The sequence below is a fragment of the Leptodactylus fuscus genome, chromosome 3 (genome assembly GCF_031893055.1).
Source record: "Leptodactylus fuscus isolate aLepFus1 chromosome 3, aLepFus1.hap2, whole genome shotgun sequence".
In the NCBI taxonomy this organism is placed as follows: Eukaryota; Metazoa; Chordata; class Amphibia; order Anura; family Leptodactylidae; genus Leptodactylus; species Leptodactylus fuscus.
In genome coordinates, this window is record NC_134267.1 from 129,596,881 (window position 1) to 129,613,179 (window position 16,299).

The 16,299-nt window shown below is 42.2% G+C and overlaps 1 protein-coding gene across 11 annotated transcripts in view; it reads right to left on the minus strand.

Annotated features, from left to right (window-relative positions):
• RIMS1 (regulating synaptic membrane exocytosis 1) overlaps positions 1-16,299 on the minus strand; it is a 340,018-nt gene that overhangs the window by 223,572 nt on the left and 100,147 nt on the right. For all 11 annotated transcript variants that reach the window (XM_075268331.1, XM_075268330.1, XM_075268333.1 and 8 more), the window contains 2 exons: positions 10,321-10,664; positions 7,412-8,271 (listed from right to left, as the gene is read on the minus strand). In XM_075268331.1, coding sequence (XP_075124432.1) covers positions 7,412-8,271; positions 10,321-10,664 — 1,204 coding nt within the window. The remainder of the gene's footprint in view (positions 1-7,411; positions 8,272-10,320; positions 10,665-16,299) is intronic.

Consider the following 16,299-nt stretch of genomic DNA (forward strand, 5'->3'; position numbering starts at 1 on the left):
ATCAGCATAAGGATGGTACCAAAAGCCAAATCTGATGATGGTTTGTCAAATGGGGGCTGTGTAGAGAGAGGAAAGCAGGGTGCCTAGGATAGAGGGGGAGACCAAGCCCGGAAATGATACACTGAAAGTGCGGTCTGTAAGATAAGAACCAGGAGAGCGCAGTGTCTGTGAAGCCATCTGAGCAAAGCAAAGTGAGGAGGAGTTGATGGTCAAAAGTGTCAAATGCTGCTGAGAGATCCAGAAGAATAACAAGAGAATAGTCCCCGTTAGATTTAGCCATCAGGAAATCACTGGAAAATTTTAGAGATAAAGGGGAGGTTAGAGACAGGTCGATACTTAGCAGCACAGGACGGGTCAAGGTAGGATTTCTTCAATAGTGGGGTTATGACAGCATGTTTGAAGATGATGGAAAAATTCCACCAGAAAGAGAAGTTAAATATTTTAGTATGGTAAGTCGTGACCACAGGCGACAGAGACTGATGAAGGTTTGAGGGAAAAGGGTCACTACAGGTCGTAGGGCGAGAAGAAGAAAGTAGTGGAAATCACATATTTTTATGCAATGTGTGGATGGGATTTGTCTCAATAAGTCTGAAGTGCGTCTGCACGATTGTGCATGTGTCTCGTAGAGGGTAAGTTTCCTGTTATCCTCTTTGGCAATTGCATTAGATCATATATATTGCCATGTATCTACAGTATATTAACTGACATACTGTACTTTGGGATCGAGCTTTGCGGCAGTTTTAACTCACATTATCTTACCTTAAGCCATGACCACTCTCCAGATTGTCACATTGAATAGCCCTCATACACAGACATTGAAATTATTGTGACTGATGATGGCTGTTAATAAAAACAGCCATCACACAGCCATTAATGACGTTCGTGTTGATGTAGGCTAAGGCTGGAGACACCTATTGGGGGAAATTTAAGACATTTTGCATAAATGATAATAATTCTGGTGGCCCCAATGCCCCACTCACAACATTCCCTTGTTACACCCACTTTTGGTAAAGTGGCGAGGTTGGTATAAATATTCCACCTTTGACAACTTTTGTCACAAATGGAATTTAGGCCGGGCTCCACGTGGCATAAACGCCGTGGTTTAGCTGCATCATTTTACAGTCTCTGTAAAATGGATGGAATTATAGTGCATAGTGGAATTATATGCTCCACATATTTCAGAAAAATACCCGCAGCGGAAATGCTGTGATTTCAAAAACCGTCGCTTTTATGGAAATCGCAGCATTTCAATTATACCTACAGAAATGCTGGCGGTTCCCCTATAGGTATAATTGTAGAAGACTTTCCTTGAAAAGCGTTGCGGGGAAAAAATGCAATGCGTTTCTATACGTAGGTCTTTAGCCTTAAAGGGATCCTATCATTCAGATGAAATTTTTTGTTAATAACACGTTGGAATAGCCTTAAGAAAGGCTATTCGTCTCCTACCTTTAGATGTCTTCTCCGCGCCTCAGAAATCCCGGTTTTCACTGGTATGGAAATGAGTTCTCTCACAGCACTGGGGGCAGGCCTCAGCAACAAACAGCACTGAGGGCGTCCCCAATGCTGCGAGAGAACTCTCCAGCGACGCCTCCATCTTCTTCCAGCGTAGGCGGTGAAACTTGTAGGCCTCGAACCTGGGTAGAGCCGAATGCGCATGCCCACAGGCCACAAGACAATGTCCGCTTACTTACTGTGTAAGCGGCCATTTTTCTTGTGGCCGTGGGCATGAGCAGTAGGCTCTGCCGGAGGCGTACAAGTTTCACCACCTGCGCCGGAAGAAGACACAGGAAGAGGACATTCCTGAAGAAGACGGAGGCGTCGCTGGAGGTTCTCTCACAGCATTGGGGACACCACCAGTGCTGTTTGAGCGCTGGGGCTCGCACCAGTGCTGTGAGAGAACTCATTTGCATACCGGCGAAAACCGGGATTTGTACGGAACGGCGGCGCGTAGAGGACATCTAAAGGTAGGAGACGAATAGCCTTTCTTAAGGATATTCCAACGTGTTAGTCACAAAAAATTCCACCTGAATAATAGGATGCCTTTAAAGAGTAACGCTGGGTTCACACCTGCGTTCAGGGTCTCCGTACTATGGTTTCCGTCTTCTGCATGGCAGAAGACGGAAACCATAGACCGGGTCCGGCCGTGCGCGGCGGTGAGCGTTTTAGGCTCTCCGCCGCGAAACCGGATTTTTTTATCCGGACACAGAGTAGTGCATGTCCGACTCTGTGTCCGGATTATAAAACCCGGTTTCGCGGCGGAGAGCGCAAAACGCTCACTGCCACGCACGGCCGGACAGCTTTCTCACCCATTCAAATGAATGGGTGAGAAAGTCTCCTGCAGGCTTCCGTCTCCTGCATCTGTTTTATGCAGGAAACGGAAACCTGCAATAAGGACCCTACAACGCAGATGTGAACGAGCCCTTACAAATCTGAATTTTGCAACAAAAGTAGCACAGAGCACCAATAAATCTGAGCAGGAAGGAGACGTCTAAGGGCTTCCTTTATATATCCCACTCCTCTAGCTTTGGCTCAAAATGACAGAAAAATCGGCAGCAAGAAAAGCAACTAAAATTCAATAAAGCAATTTACTATTGCATCTTCAACATTTTTACACTGTAGAAAGGTGTACATGGAGCGCAACTTTGGAGAAAAGATGCCTTCACACATCAAATTTACTATAACTAATTTTCTATTGCCAGAAAAGTGGCAAGAGTTATATGTAACATCTAAACTAGTCTTTGACTGACGCAGATTTCAGTCTTGGCACAGAGGATCTCCCAAGGTGCGCCAGAGTTATTAAGAGGCTAGAGTTTCTTAATAATTTTGGTGCATCTTGCATCAGTCAAGAGAATGGCTTATGTCAGTACGTCTGAAGTCTCACGTTGCATTGCAAAAAAGCTGCTCTATTTGCTTCTCATTGAGCCAAAGTCAAGAGTGGCTTGAAAAGGAATGTCAAACATAGAAACCTATGCTTCCTTTGGCTAAATACGCTCCTTGCTTTGGATAAAAAAAAATATTAAAAAAAAAATCTCCAACAACAAAAAAACACTTTCAAACATGGGGCCTCAACCTAAATAAAAATGACATAAAAAGCCCTATGTATCATTATTTAAATAACCTGGTTAAAATGCTGTGATTCAAAACACACACACACACACAAAAAAAAAAAAAAGCAAGTGAACTACCAAGCTTTACAGACCCTGCTAAAATAGTGCAAGTAGATGGCGGTAGGTTATTGACTGTTAATGGTCCTGAGCTATCTGATTCTAGAACATTTAACACATGGACTGAACTCTGCCACATTATAGTTAGTGGGCCAATTGACAATATTGCAATATACACTCACTATTTCTGTCTAATTCATAGACAGGTCTCATCTGTTGTAGTCGGCTTTTTGAGTTTACTTCAGACTACAAACAAAGTTGCACAAAAACCTAAAACATCCATTTTTAATGTATAAAAAAAACATGGATGTCTGAATAAGCCGTTAGGTGTCGCTGTGTTGGTCATGCTTGTTTCAGTGTAGATCTTGTCCCTGTAGCTCATTTTCACCTCAGCAGGAGGGAAAGGCTGACAAATGGTTGTGTATGAGTGACCTCTAGCGTTCAACTGGGAAATGCTTCTCATGAAAAAAAAGCAAAGGAAAAGTTTATAGCATTGCACAAATATGGTAAACCGTATCAAGCTTGGAGATTCCAGATTCACATATTGCAGATTTTGAAAGGTCGAAAGCAGGATTGAATCTAAAAATAAGATCCACTTTTGGGTCACACCAAATTTCACCAAATACCCCCTTGAGAAAGGTGATGGCAAAATGTGCATTAAGAGTTGAGGCGGTGGTCTTTACGGTTCTTGCCAAAGTATGTGCCAACTGGTTTGGTACTGATCATTTCCTGGACACTTGGGCTGATTGTACAATCCTAAACTGGGCTTTTTCTAGCTTATTTAAAGGGGCTCTATCATTGGAAAAAGCCATTTTTAACTAATCACATCCATATAGAGGCTTTAGAAAGGCTATTCCACACCTACCTTTTGTATGTAAATTGCCTCAGTAGATTTTGAATAAGTCCATTTTTATTCATATGCTAATTAGCTTCTCCGTGCACCCCGGAAGTCTCTTCGTGCACTGTCTTCTGTATATACAGCACACGCTGCTGCTGACTCCTCCTCCCTGCTCTCATAAATAGCACACAGCATATAGAGAAGAACTGGCTGACCACTTCCTGTGCACGCTGGAGCCTAATTATTATATCAATAAAAACTGACTTATTCCAACACTACTGAGGCAATTTACATACAAAAAGTAGGTGTGAAATAGCCTAAGGGCTAGTTCACACGGTGTTGGTGATGGCGACTGTCGCGGCTTCCAACAGTTGCGGCTTCCGACTCCGAAGTATGCCCAAATGAATGGGCCTAGTCCGGAAGGTGCTGTTGTGAGGCGAATGCCGCGGCTGAATCAGCCGTGGAATCCACTTGAAGAAAGGGCAGCTCACTTCTTTTTTCCCATAAGCGGAAACAAGCCGCTCACGGTAAAAAGGACGCTAGCGGTCTACATAGACCTCTATTGTGAGGGGGCGGATTTTGAGGTGGATTCGGGCATCAAAATCCGCCCCCTCTTGCCCTGTGTGAATGAGCCCTTAAGACTATGCAAGGATGTGATTAGTTAAAAATAACTTTTGCCCCTTTAGATGCATTAGGTTATGCCCTATTGCTGTTAGCTTCAAACTACTCAAGTTTCTTTTTTTACAGTGATCCTATGATTCATATGTTGGCATGTTTATGGGTCATTGATCGCTACCTGTTCTGTGTTCTGTCTTATGTTATTTTAGGGCATGAGCTTTTGTGATTAAATAATAAATAGGGAAGTATACGGGCACTTCTTTAGTATGGAGAATGAAAGGTTTAATTCTTCAGAGGTACAAGGCTTCATCACTGTGAGAACTGTGAATCTGTGGAATAGCCTACCCCAGGAGCTGGTCACAGCAGCAACAGCGAACAGCTTTAAAACGTCATAGATGCCTTCTTACAGCCAAGAAGGTATATGGATATGTATAGAATGATTATGTCCTTCTCTCGTCAATTTAACCATCCCTTTCCATTCCATCCCTTGGTTGAATTTGATAGAACTATACAACTATGCTCTTATTTAGTGTTTAGGTGTGCACTTTCAGTTTTTAATGTCAGTGTCAGTTTTCTGGCAGTCTTTCAAAAAGCAGTCAAGCTGCTACAGTCATCTCAGAGGATAGTAGTCCTGCCGGCGGTCAGACGCCTTACTGCTATCCTCTGAGATGACTGTAGCAGCTTGACTGCTTTTTCAAACTGCAGTTTTTACTGCAAAAATATTGTGAGCCCCTGAGGATTCTCCTCGTTGATGAAACGCATAGGAACATCTAGTGGAGATTGATGGTATACACTTTGCGGTTGTTCTACTGGCAAGTAGGAGCAATTGGCGTTTCCCCTGCCTTTGTTGGCGTGGCGTTAGGCCAGTAGCCTCAGAGGGGGAGTCTCACTATTGCCCTAATACATTTTATCAATGCCAGATGAGATCTATTGTACGGCTGGGTGTTTATCCACAACTCCTTTGTGAATAACCAGGGAGATTAGGGCAGTAAACTGATAGGGTTGAGTAGAAATTGTACACCCTTCCCTTACCCCTGGTCCTGCAAGTTGCCGCACAAGCAAAGGTCCGGTAACTGATCGCTGTATTTATTTATTTATTTTTTTTAAACTGTAATTTTTATTAAAAGGATTTTTGTAAAATACAATACAACACAAGAGTTGAAAACCTAAAAAACATGAACGTGAAGCAATGCATATACCGTCAAATAGACTGGAAATGTATACACATCACAAAAACCTGAGAGTAGAAATGAGGGGGTGGGGGAGGAAGGGAAGGGGAAGGAGTCAGAGGATCGCTGTATTTTTAACCCTTTGTGGTGTATGTGTTGCACTTTTTTATTTTGTATATCAATAAAAGTGAAGTTTTAGAGTATATTCGTTACCCTTGGGAGAATAGATAGCTCCAACTTATGAACCCACGGACTCCCATTGCTCTTGAAACATCCATTACATATTCGTTATGTATCGTTCATGTGCATGGGGCCATGGAGGATTTCGAGAGGAATTTAAGGCAAAAATCAGAAATATGAGCAAAAAATGATTATGTAAGAAACTAACCCATGTATTTTCTTAGATTTGAGTGAAATGACAGGTATGCTTTAAAGAGGTTGCTCAGAGAGTTTAAGTTAAAGGGGATGTCTGGGATCATATGAATATTTAACAATAAGTAAACCCTCTCACCCTGCCTAACTTCTAATTTAATTACTTTAAACAATGTATAATTATCATGATGGCCGGGACACATTTTCTGATTTCCCATTGATGCTCAGTTTCTAGAAATAGAACGTCACCAATACTACCCCCCCCCCCAACCCCATTATACTTACCTCTCTGTTTTCATGTCCTCTTCTTCTGGGTATGAAGCATCAATTCCTTGAGGGAAACCGGCGCCTGTGCAATAGAGCCGAAGTGCTGGCACTCCGGCTCTATTGCACAGGTGAGGGCAGAAGTCAAGAGAAGAGGAGACGTGGCACAGAAGAAAGTGATCTCCAGTACAGTAAGACAGGTATTTATTATGGGGTGGGGACAGGAAGCAGAGAGGGGGGGGGGGTCTAGGGCTTAGTTAGTTTCACCTGTAGAAGTTTATTAAATAAAATGCAAATAGAAACCCAGCGAGTAAACTACGTATTTTGGACCTTTTCTTCCCTACATGTCAATATTGTAAATTTGTTTTCTCTCTGTAAAGTGCTAAGTAGGTTGTTCACCCTGGTGTCAAGCAAAAGGGTGGTTCTGTGTGAAGAATCACTGTTGTCCCTGTACTACTTCTTCTCCCCTCTCACAGCATATACCTCACACACAGTATTACTATCATAGTGTTACTGTTGAACAAACCAAGTAAAATTTAAAGGAAGTCTGTCACCAGGGAGAAGTATATTAAACCAACAGTTAGATAAGTCAGACTCACCTAAATGTATCACCTGTTTCCCCAGGAAAAGTTGTGCCTCTTTTGTTGAGAGATTCATTTATTTCAGAATATACAAATGAGAAGTCTGGAGCACTGAGAGCAGCTCTGTTGCTCCACTGCTGTAATATGCGAACACTAGAATACAGATGAGAATCAGCATAGCTCAATGGTCCTGCCACTTAAAGAAAGGAGGGGGGATGGAGGGTATATTACAGCAGTGTGAGAAGTAGCATTTTGAAGCAACAGAGCCACTATCAGTTCTCCAAACTGCATGTGTAACAAGTTTCAACAACATTCAAATGAGCCAGACCTACAGTATCTGTGTTGCTGATTAAAATGTTTCTCCCCGATGATAGACTTCCTTAAAAAAAAAAAGTGCCATCTTACCTTTTTCACTAACACTTTCGCTTTCAATTTCCACATCCTCACAACTTGTATATTCTGGTGTAGATGCTCCTTCTTCTTCTGAGCTACTCACTGACATCTGTCTTCTCTTTCCACCTCTTTTAGACCTGTGGGGCTTTGGTGGGGATGGCCTAACAGATTCTGATTGATCTGAACTAAGAGAATCGTTTCTGGACATTGTCTCCATTTTCTCACGGTTAGTCTTTCTCATTAACAGAGCAGAGCTTGGGTCTAACCGAGTCTGTTTTTTGAAAGAATCATGGTTTTTAGCCTCAATGTGTTCTGGTGGCACAGGGCTATGTCTAGGACTAGGTGGGCTGTGATTTGACACTTGGTTTGGCTTAGAAACTATCCCATCACCATTCCTATCAATAGAATAAGACTGCTGACTTTCTAGAGCAGTTCTTTTGTCCTGAGTCCCTTGCACTTGAGAATTCTTCCCTAATTTGTTCTCAGGAACTTCTGGTTCATCTAATTCTGTATGTGGAAGGGATGCATCACTGTGTCTCCTTTCATGCCGTGCCTTCGAAACCTTGGCATGCATGCGCATCTGTTGCTCCTCTGGCTGTGGCTTTACAGGGTACCTGGCTAAGTTGGGGTCACTTCTATACCGTGACTGATAATCTTCATCAGCCCTTTCCTTATCTTCTTCCATGTTTGTTGTTTCCTCTGATTTTTCTGGAATGTCCTGTGATCTCCCCTTTCCCAGTCTTCTACTTTCTCTTCTTTCTTTATGTTCATCTGTATAAGCCTGCCCTGGTTGATTAGGAAATTTCTGATTTCTCTTTCGATCACTTTTTGAGATTTTTCCATTCTGTTCAGAAACAGACATGACTTTCTTCCTATAAATAATCATGAGGAAAAAGATTATTTAAAAAACCCTGGTATATGTAACAGTATGAAACATGTTTACAGCCCTTATATTTTCACAAATCAGAGGAATTATGGCACAGAAATATACATGTACTTTCACCAATTTTAAGGTTTAAATACATTGTACAATGTGATGTACATGTAGAAGACACACAGTGTGACTTTTACAATGTGAATGTAGCAAAGTTTGAGAATATCAATAAAACTGTGGTTTCCATGAAAATAAGGCTTCAAAGTTGAAAACCAGAGTTTTTACAAACTGCAGAATCACTTCTACAAGTTACTGTGATAAGGTTTGTAATGAATTTACTGTAGAATCCCTTTAAGCCAGCGGTTCTCAACCTGTGGGTTGCGACCCCGGCGGGGGTTGAACGACCAAAACACAGGGGTCACCTAAAGCATACCTCCCAACCGTCCTGGTCGGTGGGAGGTATGTCCTGGTTTCAACTGATCGGCGCCCGGTGGACGCCAATGAGTTAAACACACAAGCGATTAAAGCAGGAGCTGTCACAGCCGGCTCCTGCTTTAACGCTGCGCTGCGGCTTCTGCATGTGTACAACTATATGAGTGAGCGAGACTGTGGAGAGAGCGGCGGGGGAGTGTTGGAAGGTGAGTATAAGTGGGTTTTTTTTTTGTTTTAAACATTAAGGTGGAACATAATGAAGGGGCCCATGAACCTGGGGGCAGATGAAGGGGGGGGGGGACGGCATCACACTGGGACAGATGTAGGGGTGGGAACGGCATGACACTGGGGGCAGAGATGGAGGGACATAAAACTGTGGTCAGATGAAGGGGGAGACGGCATGACACTGGGGGCAGAGATGGAGGGACATGAAACTGTGGTCAGATGAAGGGGGGGACGGCATGACACTGGGGGCAGAGATGGAGGGACATGAAACTCTGGGCAGAGATGGGGGAACATGAAACTGGGGAACAGATGGGGGACATGAAACTGAGGGAAGAGATGGGGGGGACATGAAACTGTGGGTAGATGAAGGGGTTATATGAAACAGGGAGAGATGGCGGGGGACATATAATGTACGGGTGACTGTAGGAGGATTATACTGTGTGGGAGCACATGAAAAATGAATGAGAATGGGCGGAGTCAACATAAAAGTGGGCGGAGATAAATTCACCATGGCGCGCTGCTTGGACTGCACATCTTGTCCCTCCTTCTGATCTTCAAAAGTTGGGAGGTATGCCTAAAGCCATCAGAAAATACATATTTTCGATGGCTTTAGCCGCTGAGAAGCCGCGCTACTATCTGCAGCAGCGCTATTCAGCTGAAACGCACGCCGTTATGGAAGCGCGTTCCAAACTGAATGCTTTAAGCTGTGCTGCCATGTTCTTTTAGAAAGAAAAGGCTCTACACTAGTAACTTTCCCACACGTACTTGTGTTGTCTTTTCTTATTGCAATGTGAACATTTAACATGCTAACTGAGGCCTCTAGAGTCTTTGACGTAGATTTTGTGTTCCTCCTGAGAAGACTGTGTCAATTGCTTTGAATATGTTCTATCTGTGAATTATCTTTCTCTCTGTAGAATGAGAGACTTCAAATTATTTGGAAATGGTCTTATAACCCTTTCCAGATTTGTGGGTAACAACAATTGCTTCTCTAAGATCATGGCTGATCTCTTTCCTTCTTGGCATTGTGTTGAGATATGCCTGAATGCTCCAGACCGGCAAACTGCCAAAACTTCAGTTTTTACCAAGGTGGTGATACGTGCTAATGATCAGTTAATCAAGAGCATCTGATTAGCAGCACCAGGGTACTAATTATCCTCTTAATTTCTATGGAAGCAGAAAGGGTATACTTAATTTTTTTACACACTTTTGCATTCTGGCCTAGCTTTTCTTAAATAAAAAGTGATACAATGCAATTTGTTACGTGTTGTTGTTGTTGTTGGTCCAAAGTTGTAAATTAAATGTGTTTAAATGTTACATATATGATAATGGTTGAAACGTGCTAATGTCCAGATCTGTTCTAAGATAAACATCTGAATCATCATACTCTTACCTGTCTCGTGGTGGTTCACTTCTTGACCTTGATGACTGTTTCTGCTCTTGCACTGCAGATTGTAATGATGATTCTGACCCTTTGCTTTGATCAGACTGTAAACTAGCAGGTGAGGTCTCGTGAGAACCAGCTGTTGCGGCAGTACTTAAAGGTGTTTGAGATCTAGATCTCTCCTGCAGTCTGGCTTTCTTTTCCCTTGGTGCATCAGAACCAGCACCGGTACCAGTGTCACTTAATGTTCCATCCTGACTGGGAGGCTGCTGTGGCCCACTTCCAAAAAACCAAGCTCCTGATTTTGTAAGAATTTCTTGTTGTTTTCGGCACAGATTACAAACCCACATAACCTATTAAAAAGAAGCACGAGAAAATGTATAAGATCAAGTTAAAAAACACATTTAAGGCTGCAGCCCCACGTTGCGGAAAAACAGCTATTTTGATGTAGATCTTGCTGCTTTTTTTGAGCCAAACACAGGAATAGCTACAAAAGGAATGGGTAATATAAATGAAGCACTTATACTTTTCTGTTCTGCCCAATGTACTCCTGGCTCATAAAGAAACGCTGCAATATCTGCAACAAAAAAGCAGCTTTTCCACAATGTGAGGCCTTAGCCTAAAGCATTAAACACTTAAAGCTTTTCTTAAACTTTATTTCTGGTCCAGTTTTAGGCTAAAGCCTCACGATGCGGAAACGCAGCTTTTTTTGGTGCAGATTTTGTTGCGTTTTTTTGAGCCAAAGCCAAGGAGTGGATTGAGCATAAGGTAGAACTATAAGAGCTTAGCCCATAGATTATGCTTTCCATTTGTAGCCATTCTTGGCTTTGACTAAAATAGAAACAAAACAAAATCTGCAACAAAAAAAGCTGCATTTCTGCAATGTGGGACCTCAGCCCTATAGTGTAAATAATTATATATATATATATATATATATATATATATATATATATATATATATATGCATTTACTATTGTGTAGGGAACAGTTTGCTGAACATGTTTGTAATATAGTTTATTAGCTTATTGTATTTTTTTTTCTAGCAGAAAACTAGTTCTAAAGTTCTCCCTAGCAACGCAATAACTTCGGAGGTCAGTCCCATATTAAATATGTATTGCCAATGTATACAGATATAGCAAATACCAAAAGGGGTTGTCATTTAAAATTCATAAATATCCATCTTTCAACTATGAATGTGATGTCATTTGAAGACTGCGAGTCTCACTTTTCATACACTAACAAAATTTTAGCTCAACCTATAACAGAAATAGAGAAATCACTGGTTAGGAATGGGATTTTTACATGCTGAAATGATAGTTACAGATTAGGCTAAGGCCCAACGTTGCGAAATGCAGCAAAAAAGTGCTCCGGGAAAAAAATGGAGCAGAAATGCATCACGTTTTTTTGCACAGCGTTTTTTTTTTTGCTGCTTTTTGCTACATGGGGCCTTAGCCTAAAGAAGTATACTTGTTTCAGCAAACAAATGTTATTTATAGTCTTCTACAATTTTCCTTTTCTACTTTATGCAAACATTTCTAACAGCTTTGAAAGCTTGCCGTTAATAGTGAATAGAAATCTATTAATGGAATCAGTGAATAGAAATCTATGCTGGTTATGCTATAGATCAACGTCTCTCAACCTTTTTCAAGAGACGTACCCTCTTGTGTGAAAAAGCGCCAATCGAGTAGCCCCATAATAGCGATCACTTGCAAATGTTAACAAAATAAGGCTTTATTTGAAGCCTTTGTGAACAATTATGTAATAGAACCTTAGTAGATCCTACATGTAGTATATGGGCCCCATCAGTGCCTCTAGATGTAGTATAATGATCCCTCAGTGAACCCATATATAACATAATGGCCCCCTCAGTCAGAATAATGGTCCCTTCAGTGCCCCCAGATGTAGTACAGTGGTCCTCATCCTCAGTATAAAGACCTCCTCAGTCCCCCCACATGTACTATAATGGCCTCTCAGTGTCTCCACGTGTAGTAAATTGACTACCTTGGTGCCCCTTCATGTAGTAAAATGTTTCTTCAGTGCCCCCAAATGTAGTATAATGGCACCCTTATGGCTGCACATGTAATACCATGGCCCCCACACCCTTTGACCACTGTGCTCCATGCTTCCTGTCTGCTTTGAGGCCTGCTGTGGCATCAGCATTCAGAGCCCCGAGCAAAAGAGAAAGTGGGGTGCAGAGTGCTGAGCAATCAATGCAGCTCATCACTCACTACCTGAAGCATCTGTAACTGCAATGCGCCCCACCATCAATACTCATAAAGTACTAATTGACCTTAATATAAAGTCAAAGAAGTGGTCATATCAGTAACTGTCAGCTATCTCTATATACACAGTTATAGAGGGAAGACTCTCAATCACTGATACAACCAACCCCTTGATTTAATAGTAAAGAAAGAACAGAAAGCTCAATGGATAAACAAAAAGTTATATTGAATCTTTTCCCATGAAAGGATACATGAATTTGCTGAGATCCTTCTGCTCTATAACATGATGCCTGCAGCATACACAGCATTGTCATGTTGACTGGTTCCCTTTAATAAGAGATAAAGAGTTTTTGTAGCATACAGTATATTTCATAGTGCACAAAGAAGAGAGGCTAGAGGTAAACGGATCATGTTAAGAGATTTGGAATTGAAGAAGTTGCAAGATTTGGTGGTGGCTGATAGTAGGGAAATATTATGGTATAGATTTGCTGAGGGATAAGAAATATGTCATCAACAGCATAGAATCTGAGATATAGATAGTAGATGTGAGTAAGAGAGGGCATAAGTGTGTGCGCATTGACGGACTGGGATTCCTGGGGCTCACCAGCAGAATTCATTCTGGGGTCCCACTATAGAGCTGAATGCTTTCAATTTGCAAATTTCTAAAACTACTTTAACATATTTTTTTCAGTATTACTAAACCTTTACCTTGAACCACTTCTGTCCTTCTGTCCCTCTCAGCTCCTGACTCACTATTGCCTTAGACTAGGGCCCCCATAGCTTTATGAGCTAGATGATTGGTGATGGGGGCCCTGCAGTGACAGTAAGGAGACAGGACCCAAGAGCTAGGATAGTGGTCGACCTGACTCTGTGCACAGCAATTTCCTAGTTATAGGTTCCCTTTCTATCCTTCCTTGGTCTAGCTAAAACATGGTTGATATAATCAGACATTGCCTCTTACAGTGGCCTTCATTTTTACTACACTGTCCTTGTTGGCATCAACCATGGTGGAGAAATTGGAATTCTGAAAAATACTCTTTTCACATCTACACTCTCTATCATCTACAGAACCCAGGCTTTGCCACCACCTATATTCACCACCATACCCCCTGGCTCCTTCACTTTCTCTTATTCGCTCATTCGATATATATATACCATCACCTGTCCAACTGGATCCTAGACTACCTGACAACCCGCCCTCAGTATGTGAGAGCCCAGGACGGTGTGTCTGACACTGTGATCTGTAGTACGGGGGCACCACAAGGTATAGTTCTTGCCCCATTTCTCTTCACACTGTACACTGCTGACTTTAGGCACAACTCATCCAGCTGTTACTTACAGAAGTACTCCGATGACTCTGCTATAGTAGGCCTTATCACTGATGGCGACGATAGGGAATACAGAGACTTAAACCGGGATTTTGTTGAATGGTGCCAGCAGAACCATCTCAGGATTAATGCTAGGAAGACCAAGGAGATGGTGGTGGACTTTAGTAAACGGAGAGGTGCTCCGACCCCAGTAGAGATCCAGGGAACATGCATTGAGATAGTCAGGACCTATAAGTATCTGGGTGTGCTCCTCAATAATAAACTAGACTGGGCTGATCACCTGGAGGCGCTGCACAGGAAGGGCCACAGCAGACTCTACCTGCTCAGGAGGCTGAGGGCCTTCGGAGTCCAGGGGACACTTCTTAGGGCCTTTTTCAACTCGGTGGTTGCTTCAGCTATCTTTTTCGGTGTAGCCTGCTGGGGGAGCAGTATATCAACCAGGGACAGAAATAGACTTGACAGGCTGATCAGGAGGGCCAGCTCTGTCCTGGGGAGCCCCCTGGACCCAGTACAGGTGGTGGGTGACAGACGGATACTGTCTGTGGTGACCTCCATGCAGGAGAACAAATCCCACCCCATGTATGAGACCTTGATGGCACTTGGCAGCACTGTAAGTGACCGTCTGCTTCACCCCAAGTGTGAGAAGGAGCGCTATCGCACGTCCTTCCTTCCAACCGCGATCAGGCTGTACAATCTACATCAGACCAAGCGAAGATCACTCCGCACAGAGAACTAAATGACTATGAATGTCCTCCTTCTTTCTTCTCTGTTCCTTAGCTGCTATGGACTCCTAGTATATCTTTCTCAGCATATGCGTGTCTACTTCTGTAATATATTACGGTGTATTATCATGTATCTGTATTACTATGCAGCTGTAACATACTGAAATTTCCCCACTGTGGCACTATTAATGGATTATCTTATCATATATATATATATATACTAGCTGGTACCCGCGACTTCGTCTGCGGTGATTGTAGAAGTGGGTATATACAGGCGCGGGTAAGGTTTTCGTACTGTGTATAAGGTATGGGATATGAAATGTAACTTTGTATCTTGTTTTTTCTGTAATTCAGAGAATACGTGAGACTTTTGTGTTGAAGTTAATTTGTATTTCAGCTGCTATACGGTGTTGTGAGAAACTTTACATAGTGACTTTGGGACAGAAGTATTTGAAGTTAACCCTTTCCCATCGATGGCATTTTTTGATTTTGGTTTTTCATTTTTGACTCCCCTCCTTCTAAACCCCATAACTTTTTTATTTCTCTGCTCCCAGAGCCATATGAGGTCTTAAATTTTCTTGGGACAAATTTTTCTTCATGATGCCACCATTAATTATTCTATATAATGTACTGGGAAGCAGGGAAAAAATTCTGAATGGGGTGGATTTGACAAAAAAATGCATTTCTGCGACTTTCTTAGGGGCTTTGGTTTTACGGCGTTCACTTTGCAACCAAAATGACATGTCCCCTGTATTCTGTGTTTTGTTACGATGCTGGGGATACCAAATTTATATGGTTTTATTTACATTTTGAGCCCTTAAAAAAATCCAAAACTGTGTTAAAACATTTTTTTTTTTTTGAAAAGTCGTCATATTCCGACAGCCGTAACTTTTTTATACGTCCGTGTACGGGGATGTATAGGGCGTCTTTTTTGCCGGTCGGGTGTACTTTTTAGTTCTACCATTTTCGGGAAATGTTATTGCTTTGATCACTTTTTATTCAAATTTTTATCAGAATCAAAAGAGTGAAAAAACGGCGGTTTGGCACTTTTGACCATTTTTCCCGCTACGGCGTTTACCGAACAGGAAAAATATTTGTATAGCTTTGTAGAGCGGGCGATTTTGGACGCGGGGATACCTAACATGTATGTGTTTCACAGTTTTTAACTACTTTTATATGTGTTCTAGGGAAAGGGGGGTGATTTGAATTTTTAATCCTTTTTATTTGTTTTTATATGTTTTTTACTTTTTTTTAAACTTTTTTTTTTTTGCATTTATTAGACTTCCTAGGGGTATTGACATGGGTGGGCGGTGTTGCGTATTGTCAGAGCGGTGGGGGTCGGCAAACATGGCTGCTCCGGAGCGTTAAAGAGAGCCTCCTGGAGTATAGTTAAGGGGAGGGGCAAAGTGGTAAAGTGTATGCATATGTGATTGTGTGGGGTTAGGGGCGAGGCTGTAGAGGGCAATATGAATTTTGTGGCTTGCTATGGTCCAAAGTGTGTGAGATTGCAGAGATGGTGGTGTGAGTTTGGGTTTTGTGGGGGTCCTGGCACAAACGTATGTGCGCTGTTGTGACGAAAAGTAGCCTATTGCGCAATCGGGTGTATTAACTATGTTTGTGGAAACTTTCAGCCAAATCGGTTGAGCGGGTTTTGCGTGATTGAGGAACAAACATCCAAACATCCAAACACACAAACCCACAAACATCCAATCTCAC